The 19,898-nt window shown below is 43.6% G+C and overlaps 1 protein-coding gene across 5 annotated transcripts in view; it reads right to left on the minus strand.

The window, feature by feature from the left end:
* Positions 1–19,898, minus strand: part of CCDC9B (coiled-coil domain containing 9B) — a 160,324-nt gene that overhangs the window by 93,957 nt on the left and 46,469 nt on the right. For all 5 annotated transcript variants that reach the window (XR_005744822.1, XM_040333625.1, XM_040333622.1 and 2 more), the window contains exon 7: positions 11,661–11,804. Coding sequence is in view for 4 of the 5 variants with exons in the window: in XM_040333625.1 (XP_040189559.1) it covers positions 11,661–11,804 (144 nt within the window). In the remaining variant the exon portion in view is untranslated. The remainder of the gene's footprint in view (positions 1–11,660; positions 11,805–19,898) is intronic.

Consider the following 19,898-nt stretch of genomic DNA (forward strand, 5'->3'; position numbering starts at 1 on the left):
CCCTAAGTTGTCAGACCGCCTCACACAAACTTTCATCCTGAACAGGGCCTATCTTACACCCCTTAGGATCTCTAAATACAGACGGGATTTCCCTAATACCTGCCCAATGTGTGGTCAGGATGCGGGTACTTTCTTCCACTTGCTATGGCAGTGCGTTAGGATTCAGGCCTTCTGGGAACAGGTGGTGAAGTTCCTACATGACAAGATGGGATCCCCCATAACTATGCAGCCAAAGCCATGCCTACTAGGTATATTCCCGAACGCTGAACTGAATAAATTTGTAAAGGTGTTCCTACTTGAGACACTGTTTATAGCTCGGAAGGTCATAGCACGGGGGTGGATGCGTCCAGACCCCCCAGAATTCTCTCACTGGCTGGCGGAGGTCAACGGTGTACTACCGTATAAAAAATTAGTTTATTCTCACAGGGGCTGCCCGGCCAAATATGAAAAGATATGGGACAAATGGCTGAACTCACCCTTAACCTGTTCCTAAACTTATAAGCATAGTCATTGCTGATTGTCATGCTCCCTCTTTCTATAAGGCCCGTGCATTTATTTATTCTTTCAAAAAAATCTTTTTTTATTATTTTGCTGTTTTGTAATGCACTACTGTCTGATTCCAATTGTATCGGAATGCATATTGTCTACCATGTAAACTGTTGTTTTGCTTAATAAAAGCTTTTTTGATGGAAAAAAAGGAAAAACGGCGCCGAGGACACTGAGGTGGACGAGAATGCTGGTAAAACATAGTGGCCCCCAAGCGGAGGACCCCCCCACGGCAGACCACCCACACAGAGAGCAGGCCCAGAACACCCCGCAGCCCCCAGCCAGGATAGGAAAAAACAACCCCTCAGGTACATCCCAGGTCAGTCACAGCATGGTGGAGAAGGGAAGGGATGGGAGGAGAGGAAAGGGAGGACATGAAACCCCCTAATCAACATCCCCTAGGAAAGCCCAGGTGTTCCATCCTGCCAAGACAGGAGGAAAAGTACCCATCCCTGCCAGGACTGCTGGCGCGTTCCTGACAGACCCACTTCCGAGCAGGACGGAGTGGGCCACGGCCCACTGTGACACAGACAGCTAGCAGCCTGGTCATATGTGACCCCCGGAGCAAAAAGCTCACGGGCCACCCCTGGAGCAATGGGATATGTCGTGTCCGACCCAGCATGTAGCTAAGGCCTGCTCACGCTCGATGGCCGGACTCGGGGGACTACATGGATCTATATTATCCAGCCTGTCACCCAGCCGGCAGTTGATAGAAGATCTCAGGATCAAAAAATAAAATAAAAAATAAAATAAATTGAAATCTTTAAAAATAAAAAGTTCCTCAGGACCATGGGCCCATAAGGGAGCCAGGTCCATCTCTACTAGGCAGAAAAAAACTGAGCTGCTCAGGGCAGTGTGAGGGGTTACGACCAGAGGGACCGCCCCCTGGGCGGGGCTGTTTCAGCTTTGCTAAAGTTTACATGTTTTAACCATTAACATGTCTGCCTAGTCCTCTCCTAATAGACGGAACATAACCATACAGTCAAGAGTATAAGGAAGCTGTGTCTGTTCATGGACAAAAGAGAAAATACGTTTTTTTATATTTCAGACTGCTATTCACTTCTACTAGCCACATACCAAACTCAGGTGTAGGCTTCATCCACATTTTCGCTATGGTTTTCCTAGCAGAGAACAGTGTTTTGTTTAAGAATATTTTGGTAAATGTATCTATAGCATCAGGCTCTGGATATATACCAAGCAGGCAGGGTTTGGGGGGTAAGGTAATAGGGGAGCCCATGGTGTCATGGAGAAATTGCACAATTTGCTTCCAAGTAATCCTGAACCTTGGGGCAACTCCAGATCAAGTTATAGAATGTACCTGACCACACATGGCACAGTTTGCGGGTTGGTCATGCTTATATCTCGACACTCTGAGTGGAGTAAGGTATGCCTGGTGAGTAACTCATATCGGTGTGAGGCAATCTGAAAGCCTAGGGGACACAAGTTTACAATGATCCAGGGCTTCGCCCACCCACCTAACCTTCAGTGCATATGCCAACTTGGCCGCCGAAGGCATGAGCAGCATACTGTAGAAGGCCGATACAAGTTTCTTGGGTCCTGACTGCGTATTATGGCCATGAGGGCATTCACTCCCAGTGAAAGGGGGCCTGTCGGAAATTGCGCCCTAAAAGCATGATGAAGCTGAAGGTAGCCGAAGAACATTCCAGCAGACAGATCACACTCGGCTTATAGTACATCAAACTCCTTCAGGCTGCCATTGAAAACCAAGTGGGACAAGTAAAAGACCCCCCAGCTCTCCATAATTCTGAGTCGGCCACGGAGCAAATCTCCAGGAGATCTAGGTTGTGCCACAGTGGAGTATGGTCATGTATAGGCGGTAGCTGCAGTTTGGCTGTCGCTATGGCCCATATGCGGCGGTAATGTCGGAGCAGGGAAGACCTATCTTTCGTCGGGTGTACCTCCTACAACCAAAGAAAAAACAAATGCAGCGCCTTCTAAGCGTAGCAAGCTCGTTTATTAGTGGTAATATATGTAAAAAGCTGTAAAGAGCCTACTCACAGACATGAATGAATATGGGCAAGGTGGTTGTAAACAATCATCCGCATAGTGTAGCCGGTGTGCGTACGGTGTCCTAATGCAGGCAGCGTGGCGATGTTGTTCTCTGAAAGGCAGCAGCTACAGGAGCCAAGACGCTCTCGGAACCTTCGCGCTGGTATCGGGTGTCCACTGCGGACTGCACGTGACGTCACTTCCGGATGCGGGAGGTGCACGCGTTCAAGACTTCCTCAGGCTGGGCTGTGGCCATTTTACTGAAGACCAGTATATGTAGTGGTGATACATAGGCCCGCCCCACATATAATCTAGATAGATCGTATTTTACAACAACATAACAGGGCACTGCATTTGTTTTTTCTTTGCTTCTATACAGATCACTTCATCTGTCAGCTGGCAGCCATCTAAAGCAAGGCAATAGTAAAGTAGTTATACAGTGCCATGGACAAGTGATGGACTTTAACATCCACTTTATAGCACTGGTTTCTTTTGGACTTTAATCTCAGTTTCATTTTATTCATTTTTAATCTTCATTTTCATTTTTATTTTTATTTTTATTTACATTTTTATATTTATTTTTATTTTTATATTATATTTATTTTTATTTGTATTTTTCAGCTTAAATTTAGTTTATTTCACATTTTGGCCCCTATTCCCATTTCAATTAATACTAGTCTTTTGTGAACCTTAGACATCTACAGGGAGTGCGCTTGAATATCATGTTTTGTTTTACCTCCTACAACCGTCCTGTTATGGCTGCAAGAGGATCGCCAGTGGAATGTGACTATTTGGGGCATAAAAAAGCCAAGAATCTAGCCCTATCTGACTTCTCAATATGAAACAGTTGTGACAGCTGTGCTTCTATGTAATAGAAGTTGAGGTCTGGCAGTGCCATCCCCCATAAATCTGTGGGGTTTTTAAGTTTATTCCATGGGATTTTATGTCTGCTCTTACCCCATATGAATGTTTTAAGTATAACTTCCATGCTCATTATGTTTCTTAAAGTGGTTGTTAACCCACTAAGTAAAATTTACACCATCTTCTCTGTTTATTAATATAATCTGCTCCTGTGTCTTATAAAAAAAAATGCAGCCATTTACCTGTTTTCAGCGCGCCAATCAGCCGGCTCTCTCCTCTCTTGGCCTGACAGCTGCAGCGGGTGGGGCCGAGGATCCCCCGCTGACATCAGTCACGAGAAGAGACGCGTCAGGTCACGTGAGCACCCATCGGCGCCCTGAAAACAGATATATAGCTGCATTTTTTTTTATAAGGCACAGACACAGGAGCAAATTACATTAACAAACAGGGGATGGTGTAAAAATTAAACAGTAATTTCAGCAGCAGGAGGGGAGGGGGTAGGCACGGACACGCAGCTGACAGGCGGGGGGGACGGGGGGACGACAACACAGAAGAGAGGAGAGCGAGGATGACAGAGGCGCGTAAGTTGACTCTGCAGCCATGATAAACCGTGGTCAGTTTACAAAGGGGAGAGCAGAACCAGGCAGGATACGCCAGGTACTTCAGGTGATACAGGGGGCCAAATGACACGCTTTAACCGCTTAAAGAGGAAGTAAACCCTGATGTATTTTCTTCCTCCTTTGCTCTCTGCAAAGCCTGCAAATGAAAAGCATAATTGGCTAGTATGTATTGCATACTAGCCCATTATGTGACACTTACCTGCAAAATAATCTAGTAATGTCCCCTGTGTAGGCAGTGTCCATCTTCTGGCCCCTCTTCCTTCTGGGCCGCGGACTCCGGCTCTGTGATTCGCCGGAGCCGCGTTACGTCACTCCCACACATGCGCACGGGAGCCGCCATTAACGGCACAGACTAGGGAAGAAACAGCACTTAGTTTTTTTTCTTACCCGCTCATGCACCGTTAACTTTTTCGGCGGACTACAAGTGAAATATCTCCTAAACAGCGCACGTTTAGGAGATATTTCCACTACCTATAGGTGGCTTACCTATAGGTAGAAGTCCACTTTAAAGGACCGGCTCACGCAGATATACGTTGACACAATGGCTCTTGTGGGCAGATCGACGTGTATATACGTCCCCTTTAGGATGCGGCATTGTGGAAACGCCCACCGCAAGCTCCGTGAGTCCTACCGGCAATTGTCTCACGGAGAAGAACGGGGAAATTTAAACTGATTTAAACAAGCATTTCCCCATTCTTCTTAGTGACAGGACACTGATCACCGGTCCCTGTAATTGGGAGCGGTGATCAGTGTCGTGTCACACACGGCCCACCCCCCCCGACAGTTAGAAGTACTCCCTAGGACACATTTAACCCCTTCAGCGCCCCCTACTGGTTAACCCCTTCACTGCCACTGTAATTTTTACAGTAATCGGTGCATTTTTATAGCACTGATCGCTGTATCAATGACAATGGTCCCAAAATGGCGTCAAAAGTGTCCGATGAGTCCGCCATAATGTCGCAGTCATGATAAAAATCGCCGATCGCCGCCATTACAAGTAAAAACTAAATATTAATAAAAATGCCATAAAACTATCCCCTATTTTGTAGACACTATAACTTTTGTTATCAAACCAATCAATAAACGCTTATTGCGATATTTTTTTTTTTTTACCAAAAATATGTAGAAGAATAAGTATCGGCCTAAACTGAGGAAAAAAATCGTTTCATATATTTTTTGGGGGATATTTATTATAGCAAAAAATATTGCTTTTTTTCAAAATTGTCGCTCTATTTTTGTTTATAGCGCAAAAAATAAAAACCGCAGAGGTGATCAAAAACCACCAAAAGAAAGCTCTATTTGTGGGGAAAAAAAGGACGTCAATTTTGTTTGGGAGTCACGTCACACGACCGCGCAATTGTCAGTTAAAATGAGAAAAAAGAAGTCGCGCTAGTTCAAAAAATAAAAAATCTAAAGATAGTGAAAATCCTGTGACTGGTTAAACCAAATAGTTAAATATATGGTGATAAACACCATTCATGAAGAAGTGCAATTTACATATAACCACTAAGCGACACAAATATATCTAAATCAATACAACATATTGACAGTCCAAGTGAGCCAAAAGGTTAAAGTAGTCCGCAGGTGTGTGATGAAAAAGAATCTTCCGACTAACAGTGATATCAACCACGCTGTGTTTAGACCAACAGGAGACCTCCACCACAGATAGTACTGACTCTTACCAGAATTCAGTAAAAATTAGGCATGAATATCAAATCCAGCAGCAACATACAGGGTAATCTTCAACCAACAGTATCCATAAATGAATATTCACCAATAGAATCCAGGCTCCATAGATGCAAAGGAAACACCAAGAGAGGAATATAGTGTAATACTGCGCTGGTTTATTGTAGCATAAAAAAGCCAAATGCTTACTTACATTTCCAAAGAAAGAAATAGGCATCAAGCGGACATAAAATCAGGTACAAGGTAAAAAAACACAGCCGGCCGGACTGTGTATAGGCGTGCGTCCGGATATCCGGATCCTTACACCTGGTAAACGCGGCAACGTCAGAGCGTCTCCTCCCGACGTTTCGTCACAATGGGGACGTGTTCACGGGGTAAGGAGACGCCCCAACCTGCCGCACATATAACAGATACAGGGGCGGAGCCAACCAGGGGGCAGATCTGGTCACGATCGTTAATCCTCCATTTTGACTCCTGGAAACCCGCAGTTCCTGCTGATGCAGACCACTGCCAAAGTAGGGGAAAAAAATTTTTATTACACAATATTATCTCCCTCCCAAAGGGAAAAAAGAGAGGAAGGAATTAATTTTAAAACCTTCCATTAGGACTCACAGTGTTAAAAACCGGAGGACCAAGGGAAGTAAACCAATATGAAAAAGGGAAATGTATAGTCCTCATATGACTGAGGTCAACGGACAATGCTGCTAGCATATTAATCCTCGTCATACCGGACTTTTATAACAAAATAAAAACTTATGGAGGTACGATCACCAGAGTCCGCCCCTGGTCGTCTGTATCCCCTATATACATAAAAGAACATATAAGATTACTGCAGTAAGTAATCCAGCTAGATAAAATCAACAACATGTGTAAAAGAAACAGAATTGACTGTCTATGCTTACACTAAATAAATACCTTAAAATTTTTTTTTATAAATGACATAAAAATGTATCACATAAATTAATGAAACATGCATAATTTACAATACCACATTGACACAGATATTTAAGAGTCTCTCGTTTAAAAAATGATTCAACATACTATATCAACATTAAGAACTAGTAACTAAATCCATAGAAAAAACGCGACTTTCATATTTGGAATAACTCTCCATAACGGAAATATACGTGGACAGATCTCAATCACATAAATCTTAAAGACTATGAGTTATCCAAAAAACAATTCAAGTCTACCTCGATATTTAAGCCGTGAGGCGAGTAACATTTAATCTTATGTATCCAGGACATCTCAGTCCTAGATATAGATCTAACCAAGTCGCTCCCCCTCCAATGAGCGGTGAACTTGTCGATCCCAAGGAATATAGTGTCCTTGGGATTACATGCATGGGCAGTGAGGTAATGCTTGGATACGGAATGGTCCATGAACCCACTCCTAATGTTCGCAATGTGCTCATTAAGTCGCACATGTAGCGGGCGTTTAGTCCTTCCTACATATTGTAAACCGCACGGACATATTATTAGGTAAATAACTCCAAATGTAGAGCACGTGATGAAGGGCTTAATCACAAAACTCCTACCATTGCTACTGGAGCTAAATTCCACTGTCCTTTTCTTAGTGCGGTTATTTAAACTACAGCTCTGACAGCGGCCACATTTATAGAAACCCGTCAGACCTGCCAAAAACATCGAGGGTATTTTCGGGGGATTCATTATATTGCCAGCCACCTTGTCTCTTAAAGAAGGGAGACCCCTAAAGACCATCTGCGGCCTATCTGGCAGTAAACCTCCTAAAATGTTATCACTTTTGAGGATGTGCCAATGTTTTGACATTATATGCTTAATCCCCCCGTGTTGACAGGAAAAATCTGTCAAATTTGTCAAATCTGACAAATTTAAATGCCCTTTCATCACAGATTTTTCCTGTCAACACGGGGGGATTAAGCATATAATGTCAAAACATTGGCACATCCTCAAAAGTGATAACATTTTAGGAGGTTTACTGCCAGATAGGCCGCAGATGGTCTTTAGGGGTCTCCCTTCTTTAAGAGACAAGGTGGCTGGCAATATAATGAATCCCCCGAAAATACCCTCGATGTTTTTGGCAGGTCTGACGGGTTTCTATAAATGTGGCCGCTGTCAGAGCTGTAGTTTAAATAACCGCACTAAGAAAAGGACAGTGGAATTTAGCTCCAGTAGCAATGGTAGGAGTTTTGTGATTAAGCCCTTCATCACGTGCTCTACATTTGGAGTTATTTACCTAATAATATGTCCGTGCGGTTTACAATATGTAGGAAGGACTAAACGCCCGCTACATGTGCGACTTAATGAGCACATTGCGAACATTAGGAGTGGGTTCATGGACCATTCCGTATCCAAGCATTACCTCACTGCCCATGCATGTAATCCCAAGGACACTATATTCCTTGGGATCGACAAGTTCACCGCTCATTGGAGGGGGAGCGACTTGGTTAGATCTATATCTAGGACTGAGATGTCCTGGATACATAAGATTAAATGTTACTCGCCTCACGGCTTAAATATCGAGGTAGACTTGAATTGTTTTTTGGATAACTCATAGTCTTTAAGATTTATGTGATTGAGATCTGTCCACGTATATTTCCGTTATGGAGAGTTATTCCAAATATGAAAGTCGCGTTTTTTCTATGGATTTAGTTACTAGTTCTTAATGTTGATATAGTATGTTGAATCATTTTTTAAACGAGAGACTCTTAAATATCTGTGTCAATGTGGTATTGTAAATTATGCATGTTTCATTAATTTATGTGATACATTTTTATGTCATTTATAAAAAAAAATTTTAAGGTATTTATTTAGTGTAAGCATAGACAGTCAATTCTGTTTCTTTTACACATGTTGTTGATTTTATCTAGCTGGATTACTTACTGCAGTAATCTTATATGTTCTTTTATGTATATAGGGGATACAGACGACCAGGGGCGGACTCTGGTGATCGTACCTCCATAAGTTTTTATTTTGTTATAAAAGTCCGGTATGACGAGGATTAATATGCTAGCAGCATTGTCCGTTGACCTCAGTCATATGAGGACTATACATTTCCCTTTTTCATATTGGTTTACTTCCCTTGGTCCTCCGGTTTTTAACACTGTGAGTCCTAATGGAAGGTTTTAAAATTAATTCCTTCCTCTCTTTTTTCCCTTTGGGAGGGAGATAATATTGTGTAATAAAAATTTTTTTCCCCTACTTTGGCAGTGGTCTGCATCAGCAGGAACTGCGGGTTTCCAGGAGTCAAAATGGAGGATTAACGATCGTGACCAGATCTGCCCCCTGGTTGGCTCCGCCCCTGTATCTGTTATATGTGCGGCAGGTTGGGGCGTCTCCTTACCCCGTGAACACGTCCCCATTGTGACGAAACGTCGGGAGGAGACGCTCTGACGTTGCCGCGTTTACCAGGTGTAAGGATCCGGATATCCGGACGCACGCCTATACACAGTCCGGCCGGCTGTGTTTTTTTACCTTGTACCTGATTTTATGTCCGCTTGATGCCTATTTCTTTCTTTGGAAATGTAAGTAAGCATTTGGCTTTTTTTATGCTACAATAAACCAGCGCAGTATTACACTATATTCCTCTCTTGGTGTTTCCTTTGCATCTATGGAGCCTGGATTCTATTGGTGAATATTCATTTATGGATACTGTTGGTTGAAGATTACCCTGTATGTTGCTGCTGGATTTGATATTCATGCCTAATTTTTACTGAATTCTGGTAAGAGTCAGTACTATCTGTGGTGGAGGTCTCCTGTTGGTCTAAACACAGCGTGGTTGATATCACTGTTAGTCGGAAGATTCTTTTTCATCACACACCTGCGGACTACTTTAACCTTTTGGCTCACTTGGACTGTCAATATGTTGTATTGATTTAGATATATTTGTGTCGCTTAGTGGTTATATGTAAATTGCACTTCTTCATGAATGGTGTTTATCACCATATATTTAACTATTTGGTTTAACCAGTCACAGGATTTTCACTATCTTTAGATTTTTTATTTTTTGAACTAGCGCGACTTCTTTTTTCTCATTATGCTTGTCTGTGCTGTATGGCACACTTAAGACGCGGCTGGTATTTATTTATCTATTTTTTATTTTTTGCACTTTTTGCTGGGTCTGCGCAACAATCTTCTCTTTTTTTAATTGTCAGTTAAAGCAACACAGTGCCAAATCGCAAAAAGTGCTCTGGTTTTTGGACAGCCAAATGGTCCGGGGCTTAAGTGGTTAAAAGGAACAGGATCTTTTTTTCCCCCCTAGGTTAACAAACACTTTAAGTACCTGTAGCTACATAAACCCCTTCTGTCTTTGCTTTTTTATCAACTTGTGTAAAGGATTGGCAACACTAAAAGTCAATCAGATGTGCTTACAAAGAACATGCTGACAGAAGGAGGAGAATGGTATGACCTTATCAGTATTCTACTATTCCTTCACTGTTCAATTACAGGTTGAGTAGAAGGAAGTTAATCAAATGTAGAAGAGGAAAGTCAGGTCATCCATCAGTCAGGCTATGAGGTCTAGCAGTGCTGTACAAACCTCAGGACTGCCTGCAAAGAAATAGAAATAATGTGGCAAACAGTACAACTACCAAATATGCATTGCAAATGTGTATTCAGCTGTTTGCCTTGAGTTCAGCTTTAATGAGGATTTCATGGTTTTTAACTGGTTGCTATGGATTACTGTTAAAATACGCAATTTGGCATTACTCTTTTTCAAAAATAAAGGTATTAATCAACTGATAATTCTCAGAACCCACAGTTTTTGTCCCGTGAGAGGTGCAATCTACTGCAACATATCCAAAATTAAAAAATTTTGATTGAAAGTCAACTGCAGTCAAAACAGCAGCAGTAAATGGGACTGTATTATGTTGAATCGATTAATATTTACTACATTAGCTAGCTTGACCCATAATTCAAACAAGAAAGTCACTAAGACAGGCCAACTGACTGGTTACAGGGCAGAAACTGGAATGCTGAAGCGATTTGCAAAGCATACATTTCTATCCTCTTAGCTGTCATCTTTCCCATCTAAACTGCAAGATTTTATTAGGCCTCATGCACATTGGATGTTTTTGCTATCACTCCTAGACACCGTTCTTCCTGGCAGCAGCGTTTTGGCAGAAAAAAAAGAAAGCTTGATGCTTGTAAATGCATGTAGGTGCATCAAGCAATTGGGCGTTAACTTATAATAATAATAATAATTTATTCTAGCCAATGAAATGAATTAACACTCAAGACCTAAACTTACTTTTAGGGCCAGTTTACACCAGATGCAGTCCCGTGTGCTCTTTTTCTGCATTAAAAATGCATGCACAGCGTTTCCATGTATTCCAATGGCTCTAGTTCACACCAGTGTAGTCAGTTCCAGTAAGGATCCGGTCAGTTTCTGCACCAGAAACTGACTGGAACTGACTGCACTGGTGTGAACTAGAACCATTGGAATAAATGGAAACGCTGTGCATGCATTTTTAGGGGACCAGTTACACCACAAAAATGCACTCATACGTCCTGGATCAATTTTTGCTTACAGTTTAAACCACACGCAGTTCCAGTGCGTTTTTGATACAATTGGTTAGGTTCCAGTACAGCTCTGTGCAGAAAATATGCAGCACGCTCTACTTTTTTTTCTGCACCGGAAACTGACTGCACTGGTGTGAACTAGAGCCATTGGAATACATGGAAAACTTTGTGCATGCATTTTTAGTTCGGGGAAAAAAAGCGCACAGAACTGCATCTGGTGTGAACTAGCACTTAGGCATGTTAACACGTTTACATATATCAAGTGCTTTTTCTGCCAAAACGTTGCTGCTCGCGGATACACTGGTAGCATTTTTTTTTCTCTAAACATCTATGTGTGCATGGCCACATAGGCGAACATGCCAGACGCCCCTAAGAACAGTGCCAAAAACATTCAGTGTGCATGGGGCCATTTGAGTAAAACAATATAAATACCTACCTGTTCCATGGAAATAGCAATCTCCCTACGATGGCCCCTGCCATAAGAAAACAGATGGTCCACTTCTTCCATTGTCAACTTAGGCACATTACTGATCCCCAAATAACAGTCTTGGTCATTCTTCTTACTGGCCACACTCTTGCCCTATGAAAAAAAAATAGCCACTGAAGTAATGATGCAACTGTGTGAAAGGGTATTGCCCAGCTCCGGTTAAAATCTTTTTACCTTTAGTTTGGAAAACAATGTTCAATGACCATTTTTTTTCAATAGTTTTTTATGTTTTCATAAGTAAACAAACAGAAAAAGGAATAACACACACAGTTGTGATTACATGCATATCATCAAAGCACAGTATCAATGTATATACAATTGAAGTTTAGAAATTTGGATATCCTTAGTATCGTTATGGAGTTACATATTTTTCTGTCCATATTTCCCAAGACTTATCAAAGGATAAGCAGGATAAGGAATTGACAGCCATTAATTGTTCGGTAGTATAGTTTTGTTATACCAATACTTTAACTTCAGAGATATTAGCAGATTTAGCATTCTTCCAGTTTCAAAGGACTAAAGTGCGAGCGGCCAATACCACGTGGGGTATGACATGTTTGAAGTTGGGAAGGAATTTGTCAATATCAATGTGTAGTAGTGCAAGTGCGGGGTCAGGCTGTGTTATAATTCCAGTGAGGGAAGATATTAGCTGGAAGGCCCGTTTCCAAAATCTTTTTAGACTAGGGCATCCCGGTGTATAAAAGGTGGCCCCCGTCTGTCCGCATTTTCGCCAGCATAAGGTGTCTGGAAATATTTTTGCTACAGTAGTTTGTATACAGTGTATTGCCATCTATTGTAGATTCTTAGCATAATTTTCCAGTGGCTCATGCAATGGGAAGTTTTGGTAATCATCCTGAAGGCCGATTGCCATTAGCCCGAAGTAAAGGTGGAGTTTAGGTCTGATTCGCATTGTATGAGGGATGTCGATTTATAGAAGGATTGCTTCTCTTGTATAATATTGCATAGAAGCGAGATACCTTTGGTAGGAGATTTCGGGGAGGTATAGAATTGCCAAGTTTTATGGAGTAGATATAGATCTGGAACAGGGTATGTGCCCAGGAAGGGTAATATGCGGATACTTGAGAAGTGTAATGACGCGTATACATGACCGTTTTTCATGACGAGAAAAATGCCATGTTTTTAATTGGATGTGAAAAACGGTCGTGTGTAGGCTCCAGAGAATTTTTCACAACGTTAAAAATTTAGAACCTGCTCTATTTTTTCTCGTTGTTTTTTACGTCATGAAAAACGATCGTGTGTAGGCTTTAACTACTTCCCACCCGGCCACTGCACATATACGGGGCGCTCTCTCCTGAGTGGACATTCAGGAACATCCCTCAGAAGGAGGGGGATCGCGCGCATGTTCCCGCGCAGCGGAGCGATCCCGATGCACTCGTGTCACCCGGACACGGCGCATCATAGATGGGCAGGAGGGCTCTGTGATTGGCCCTCCTGATCACATGATGGCCATGTCCAATCATGTGATGTAAACAAACAGCCGGTTGCTAGGTGATCGGCTCTCCTCTCCTCACATAGAAGTCGTCTGAGGAGAGGAGGGTGAATCGCTGCAGCTGGCTGGTGATCAGTGAGTACGAGCTGTTTTTTTCAGCTTTTTACTTACTTATCACCAGTCTAGTGTCCCACACACAGTGTAAAACACAAAGGCCCAAATCCTCAAAAAACCTGCCTAACTTAACTTTTCCCATTTAAGTTACACTGACTTAAAATTTCTACCTAAGTGCCCGATCCACAAAGCACTTACCTAGAAATTTCAGAGCGTGTAACTTAAATGTCTCCGGCGCAAGGCGGTCCTCTTCTGCAGGGGGCGATGACAATTTAAATGAGGCGCGCTCCCGCGCCGGCCGTACTGCGCATGCTCGTGACGTCATTTTCCCGACGGGCAGCGCGCAAAATTATGTTGCGTCGGGCTTTGTGGATTGCGACGGGACAATAAAGTTGCGTCGGGTAAAAAAAAAGTTACGCGCCAGGGAAAAAAAATTCAAAATTTTAAAAAAATCGCGGCGATCGGAAAAAAAAGGTCTGTTTTTACAAGGTGTTACTAGTTTACACTTTGTAAAAGCAGAACTAATTTTACGTATGCAAACGTAAACTTACGCAGAAAACACAAAGCTGAAAAGCTTTGTGGATCTCCGTAAGTCCTCATTTGCATACGCAAAGCGGCATTTCGACACGAAATGCCCCCAGCGGCGGATGCGGTACTGCATCCTAAGATCCGACAGTGCAAGTCTCTTACAGATGTCGGATCTTCTGCCTATCTTTGGAAAACTGCTTCTGAGGATCAGTTCCAAAGATAGGCACAGGGATACGCAGGCTGAACAGCAGTTCCGCCTGCGTATCCCTTTTGAGGATTTGGCCCAAAGTAAACAAACATGTTCCCACATAGTAAAAACCCCTGCCCCCCACATATGCAACAGTAAAATCACATGTCCCAATGATCATTTGCACACATATGTCCGTGATCACCTGTGCACATCTGTACATGATCATTTGCGTACATATGTCCGTGATCACACAAACCAATTATTATACACTTAGCGGATTTTTTTTTACCAAAAACATGTAGTAGAATACATTTTGGCTTAAATCTATGACAAAATTAGATTTTATTGGATTTTCTTTTAAATAGAAAGACGAAAATATTATAATTTTTTCCCAAATTTACGCTCTTTTTTCGCTTATATCGGAAAAAAAATTTAACGGAGTCGTGAATAAATACCACCAAAAGAAAGCTCTATTTGTGTGAACAAAATGATAAAAATTTCATTTGGGTACAGTGTAGCATGACCACGCAATTGTCATTGAAACTGCGATAGCGCTGAAAGCTGAAAATTGGTCTGGGAAGGAAGGGGGCGAAATTGCCCAGTATTGATGTGGTTAACGAGGGGGGGAAAACGTGCATGAGACAGAAGCACTCGTTCTGGTAAAACTAGCGTTTGTAATGGAGATAGCACATTCGTCACGCTGTAACAGACTGAAAAGCAGGAAGACTGAAAAGCGCAAATCGTTTCTCATCCAACATTTACTAACACGCGGTAACACGAAATCAGCAAAAGCAGCCCAAAGGGTGGCGCCATTCGATTGGAACTTCCCCTTTATTGTGCCGTCTTACGTGTTGTACGTCACCGCGCTTTGCTCAAGCATTTTTTTTTTTCCACGATCGTGTGTATGCAAGGCAGGCTTGAGAGGAATCACGTAGAGAAAACTTTGTTTTTTTCAATGACATGAATAGCGGTTGTGTGTACGCGGCATCTGTTTCTTGGCAGGTCATTTTGTTTATTAGTCGCTGCACACTTTTTGGCCCTCAATGACCGTTTTGAAAATGTTATTGAATAGTATTTTCCTGTAACACCCAAAACCAATCTCTCAAACTGATCAGTTTTGGGCTCATCTTGTATATTCTTGTTGTGCAAGTACCCATGGGCCATGCATACTATAGGGAAATCCTCACCAAAGTGGAGCCAAACTGGCACTTTCAGGGAACAAGTGTGTGGAAACCAATCTAAGTGAAAAGCTATAAATACTTTTTTTTTTTTTTTTTTTAACTCATGGATTTGTACCATTATTGGGAGCAGACACAGGCCAGTGATGGGCTTACCGGAAATGACACTGCTGCCTGTCAGAACTACAGTATGTGCAGACTGCAGAGCAGTTGGCAAGGACACTCCTAGGGGATCTACATAGCTGGGCTACAAAGGTTATAGCTTGACATGAAGTTTACTACCTAATCTTTTACTAGCTAAGAGAGTAGTAAATTGTGTTTCCTTTTCTCCAGGCTAATGGAGCTAGGTGTTTTAATAGTTTTTTATTGGATAGCCACATAATAAAACAGCTTGTAGGTTTTATTGTCAAAGCTTAAAGGGTCACTAAAGGAAAATGTTTTTTTAGTCCTGGCTAAGTCCTTTGCAGTCCTGGCTTCATGTCCTCATTGTTTGTTTTTGCTTTGAAGTAGCTGTAATTCTGCTGTGGTCTCCACACTTCCTGCTTGTCTGTCTCCTTATAACCACAGTACTAAGAGCTTTTCACGGTGGTCTAAGCTGTCATTACTGTGTGTCTAAAACTCCTCAGAACCAATCAGATTCATTTTAAAAACAAAACACTGCCCTGGATTTGTTTGTTATTGTTCTGTGTGTCTCTCTACTTCACAGAAACATAAAGCCAGTTTAAAAGTGAAAGTGAAGGGCGTGGCCAGGCAGCGGATGTAGCCGGACGCACCTTTCGCTTCTCTCCGCCGAATCTCCTGCAATCCATCCTGATACTTACCCGACGGTCCCGTTCTTCACGCTAGCTCGCTGCAGGAAGGTCCCCTGATCGCTCCGGTGTCCCTAGTTCCCTGAAACGAACACGATGGCGGCGGCTAGGAGACAAAATGCGGCCCGTTCCCCGGACAGCGTGGGGATCCAAGATGGCGCTCAGGCCCAGCGCACGGCCAAGGAGAAATACAGGGATGGGGCAGAGAAGTTATTCTCCAGGGTGCTGGCCGCCGATCCCAATGCTCGACCGGGAGGCCAGAACGAGATGCCGGGTGCAATGTCTGACGCGGACGATACGGTCCCCCTGGAGGATGGTGGAGGCCCGGACTTTCCATGGAGTACAGTGAGTACCCCTAACGGCAATACCACTAGGCCGCAGGCCCTCACCAGCCCAGCCACTAGTCCTACTACTGACAATGAACCCTCACTAAGAGATATATTTGCAGCCATAACTACATGCAATACCTCCCTAACTGCCCTGACTGCTGATATTAAGGGGGTGAAAGCAGAAATGTCGTTTATGAGGCAGGATGCACAGAAACTAAGGGAGAGGACGTCTGCTGTGGAGGGGAGAGTGAGCTCCATAGAGGATGATATGGCCCCCATGCAAAGGGATCTTTCCTACAATAATCATCTCCTTACACAACATTCCTCTCGTTTAGAGGAATTGGAGAATAGAATGAGACGAAATAACGTGAGGCTGGTGGGTCTACCTGAAAGAGCTGAAGGGAAGAATCCTGTAGAATTTATTGAACACTGGCTGGTGACTGCTTTTGGCAAAGAAGCTTTCACTCCATTATTTTCGGTGGAAAGAGCTCACAGGGTGCCTTCCCGACCCCCTCAGCCGGGAGCCCCCCCGAGACCCTTCTTATTTAAACTTCTGCATTACAAAGACAGGGATGCCATACTGCGCAATGCCAGGATCAAACCCGAGGCCATGAAAGTTGATAATGCTAAAATCTCCTGCTTCCCTGATTTTTCTGCCGAGCTGCAAAAGCAACGTGCAAAGTTTCTGGATGTTAAACGTCGCCTCAGAGTATTAGATGTGAAATATGCTATGCTGTACCCCTCCAAGCTAAGAGTGGAAGCATTGGGATCTGTACATTTCTTTGATCTTCCGTCGTCAGCCGCACAATGGCTAGACAGAGAGGAACATTCAATCCGAGAAGATCGCAAGCGTCACCGTGCTCAACAAGACGGGTAATACCTAGATGAACTTATCCTGCCAATTACCTGCTATTCCCCTTTACCAAGGCGGAGAAGTTGCTGAGATTTTGCTCATACTAGATTTACTGGGCTATTTGTTCTTGCTGTGGAGAAGTTCAGACACTTGGTGCACTTCCACTGTTGCCCCCATGCGGGCCTGGTACAGGCCTCGCACTGCCTGTAGGCAAACAAAGTTGGCCATGTTGGCCTGTTATTTTTTGAATATATCTTTTTTTCTCTTTCTTTTAATATCCCTTTTTTCATCTGCCAATGTGACTGTGGGTTCATTGTCCTTTACATTTTACCTGCTTTTGGGGTTGACCGTCCCACCTGTGACTGCCTATTCTGTTCATTTTGTGATGTTCCTCGGCCTGGCCTCATCAACTCGGTTGGACCGTCTAGCCCTGTTATGTGCGCCTCTACAGGTGACTGAGGACATGCTACTGAATCCTCCCCCAAGGGTGTCTGGTTGTCCTGTTTTTTGCTGCTGTGTGCTTGCCATTGACTCCTATGTTTTACTTACCCATAATATGCAATGTCTAAGATAACCAGATTTGTGTCCTGGAATGTGCGGGGATTAAACAATCCTGTTAAACGCTTGGCTGTGCTCCGCACGATCAAGCGTATAGCTGCTGATATTGTCTGCTTGCAGGAGACTCATCTCCCCCCGACCTCCACGCCTCAATTTGCGATAAGGCAATTTAGCCACCAGTATCATTCTACTTTCTCAGTGTACTCGAGGGGGGTGAGCATCCTAGTTAAACAGGGCACGCAATTTACGGCTCTGGAAAAGCTAATTGACCCCGAGGGGCGTTATGTCATTATTCTATGTTGTATATGTGGCACTAAATGTCTACTTGCAGGTATTTATATTCCCCCTCCCTTTTCTACCAGCATACTGAAAGTACTGTCAGATTTTGTTGCCCGTTTTCCGGGTGTCCCTGTGTTGGTTGTAGGGGATTTTAATAATTGTCTGGACCATACTAGGGACAGGTTGTCTGCCCAAGGGGAAGCTGGAGTACAAAGGGGAAGTGGGCCTACCCCGTTCGCTCGATTACTAATGGAAATGGGCCTAACAGATGTCTGGAGGGTCCGTAACCCGGACGCCAGAATCTATTCGTGTCAATCTGCCTCGGTAGGGGGCCTCTCTAGGATAGACCTAGGGCTGGGAAATGCATTACTCCTGTCATTGTTGGAAACCTCTCAGTACCACCCTAGGCAAATTTCTGATCATGCTCCTTTATCGATTGACATCAGGTGTGGGGCTCGCAGGGGTAATACCCTCTGGAAGCTTAACCCCTTTTGGCTATCACTTATTCCGGACCCTGATCCTATCCCAGAACTCCTCCAAAAAATTTTCAGGCAAAACCTAGATACGGCGGCATTAGACATAGTCTGGGACACAGCCAAAGCCTTCCTCAGAGGGCAATTTATTAGAGTAATTTCCAAGATAAAAACCTCTACTAAGGAATGGGAAATGTCGGTCCTAGAGGAGGTACGATCCTCGGAGGCCAGGTATATTGCTGACCCCACAGACGATACGAAACGTTCGTGGCTAGCGTCCCAAACCTTACTTAAAGACCTAACTATGCAACTAGCTGAAAATAAGCGTTTTTTCCTACAACAAAGTCATTTTGAGGAGGGAGAGAACACCGGGCACATGCTAGCGCTACTGGCCAAGTCACAACAGCCGTCTTCGCATATCGCATCAATAACAAATACCGAGGGGAATCCCTGCCACTCTACTAGAGAAGTTACCAGGGTATTTAGTCTTTTCTTTCAGGATGTTTATTCCTCCAAGGTTAACCCCACTCGGGATGACATACATTCGTTTCTAGACAAGTATCCTGTGCCATCCTTGTCTGCTTCGGATGTTGCCCTTCTTAATGCTCTTCTGACTGAGGATGAATTACTTGAGGCCCTGGCCCATTCGAAAAATAGTCGGGCACCCGGGGCTGATGGGTTACCCTCTGAGGTATACAAAAGATACTCAACTCAACTCCTCCCCGTTCTTCTTAAAATGTACAATCATGCATTCGAAACAGGGTCTCTCCCCCCTTCCATGAATGAGGCACTCATTGTGGTCATGTTGAAGCCCGGAAAGGAACCCTCGTCTCCGGACTCTTACAGACCGATTTCACTTCTAACCTATGATGTCAAGCTGCTGGCCAGGATTTTGGCTAGCAGGTTGGCTAGCTGTATACAAAAAGTGATACACAGAGATCAGTCTGGGTTCATTCCGACGAGATCCACATCTCAGAATTTGCGCAGACTTTTCCTGAACTTACAAATCCCCCCGGACAATGTAGGTAACAGGGCAATACTATCGTTGGACGCCGCTAAGGCGTTCGACAGTGTAGAGTGGCCGTACCTTTGGGAAGTTCTAACCCGATTTGGGGTGGGTCCCTCATTTTTGAAATGGGTGCAGTTATTGTATAGCTCCCCGTCGGCGAGAATGCGTATTAATGGAGAGGTGTCGGAACCCTTCTGTCTGGCTAGGGGCACTCGGCAGGGGTGCCCTTTGTCGCCCCTGTTGTTTGCCCTGGCTCTTGAGCCACTGGCCATCCACATTAGAAACAGGCAGGATATAGCGGGGTTTCAGAGAGGTCCCAGAAAAGATGTGGTTTCCCTTTATGCGGATGATACGTTGATATATCTGGGGGACACGGCAAGCTCCCTGCAAAATGTAATGGGCCTGATTGCTGACTTT

Source organism: Rana temporaria, chromosome 13, assembly GCF_905171775.1.
Source record: "Rana temporaria chromosome 13, aRanTem1.1, whole genome shotgun sequence".
NCBI classification, from domain to species: domain Eukaryota; kingdom Metazoa; phylum Chordata; class Amphibia; order Anura; family Ranidae; genus Rana; species Rana temporaria.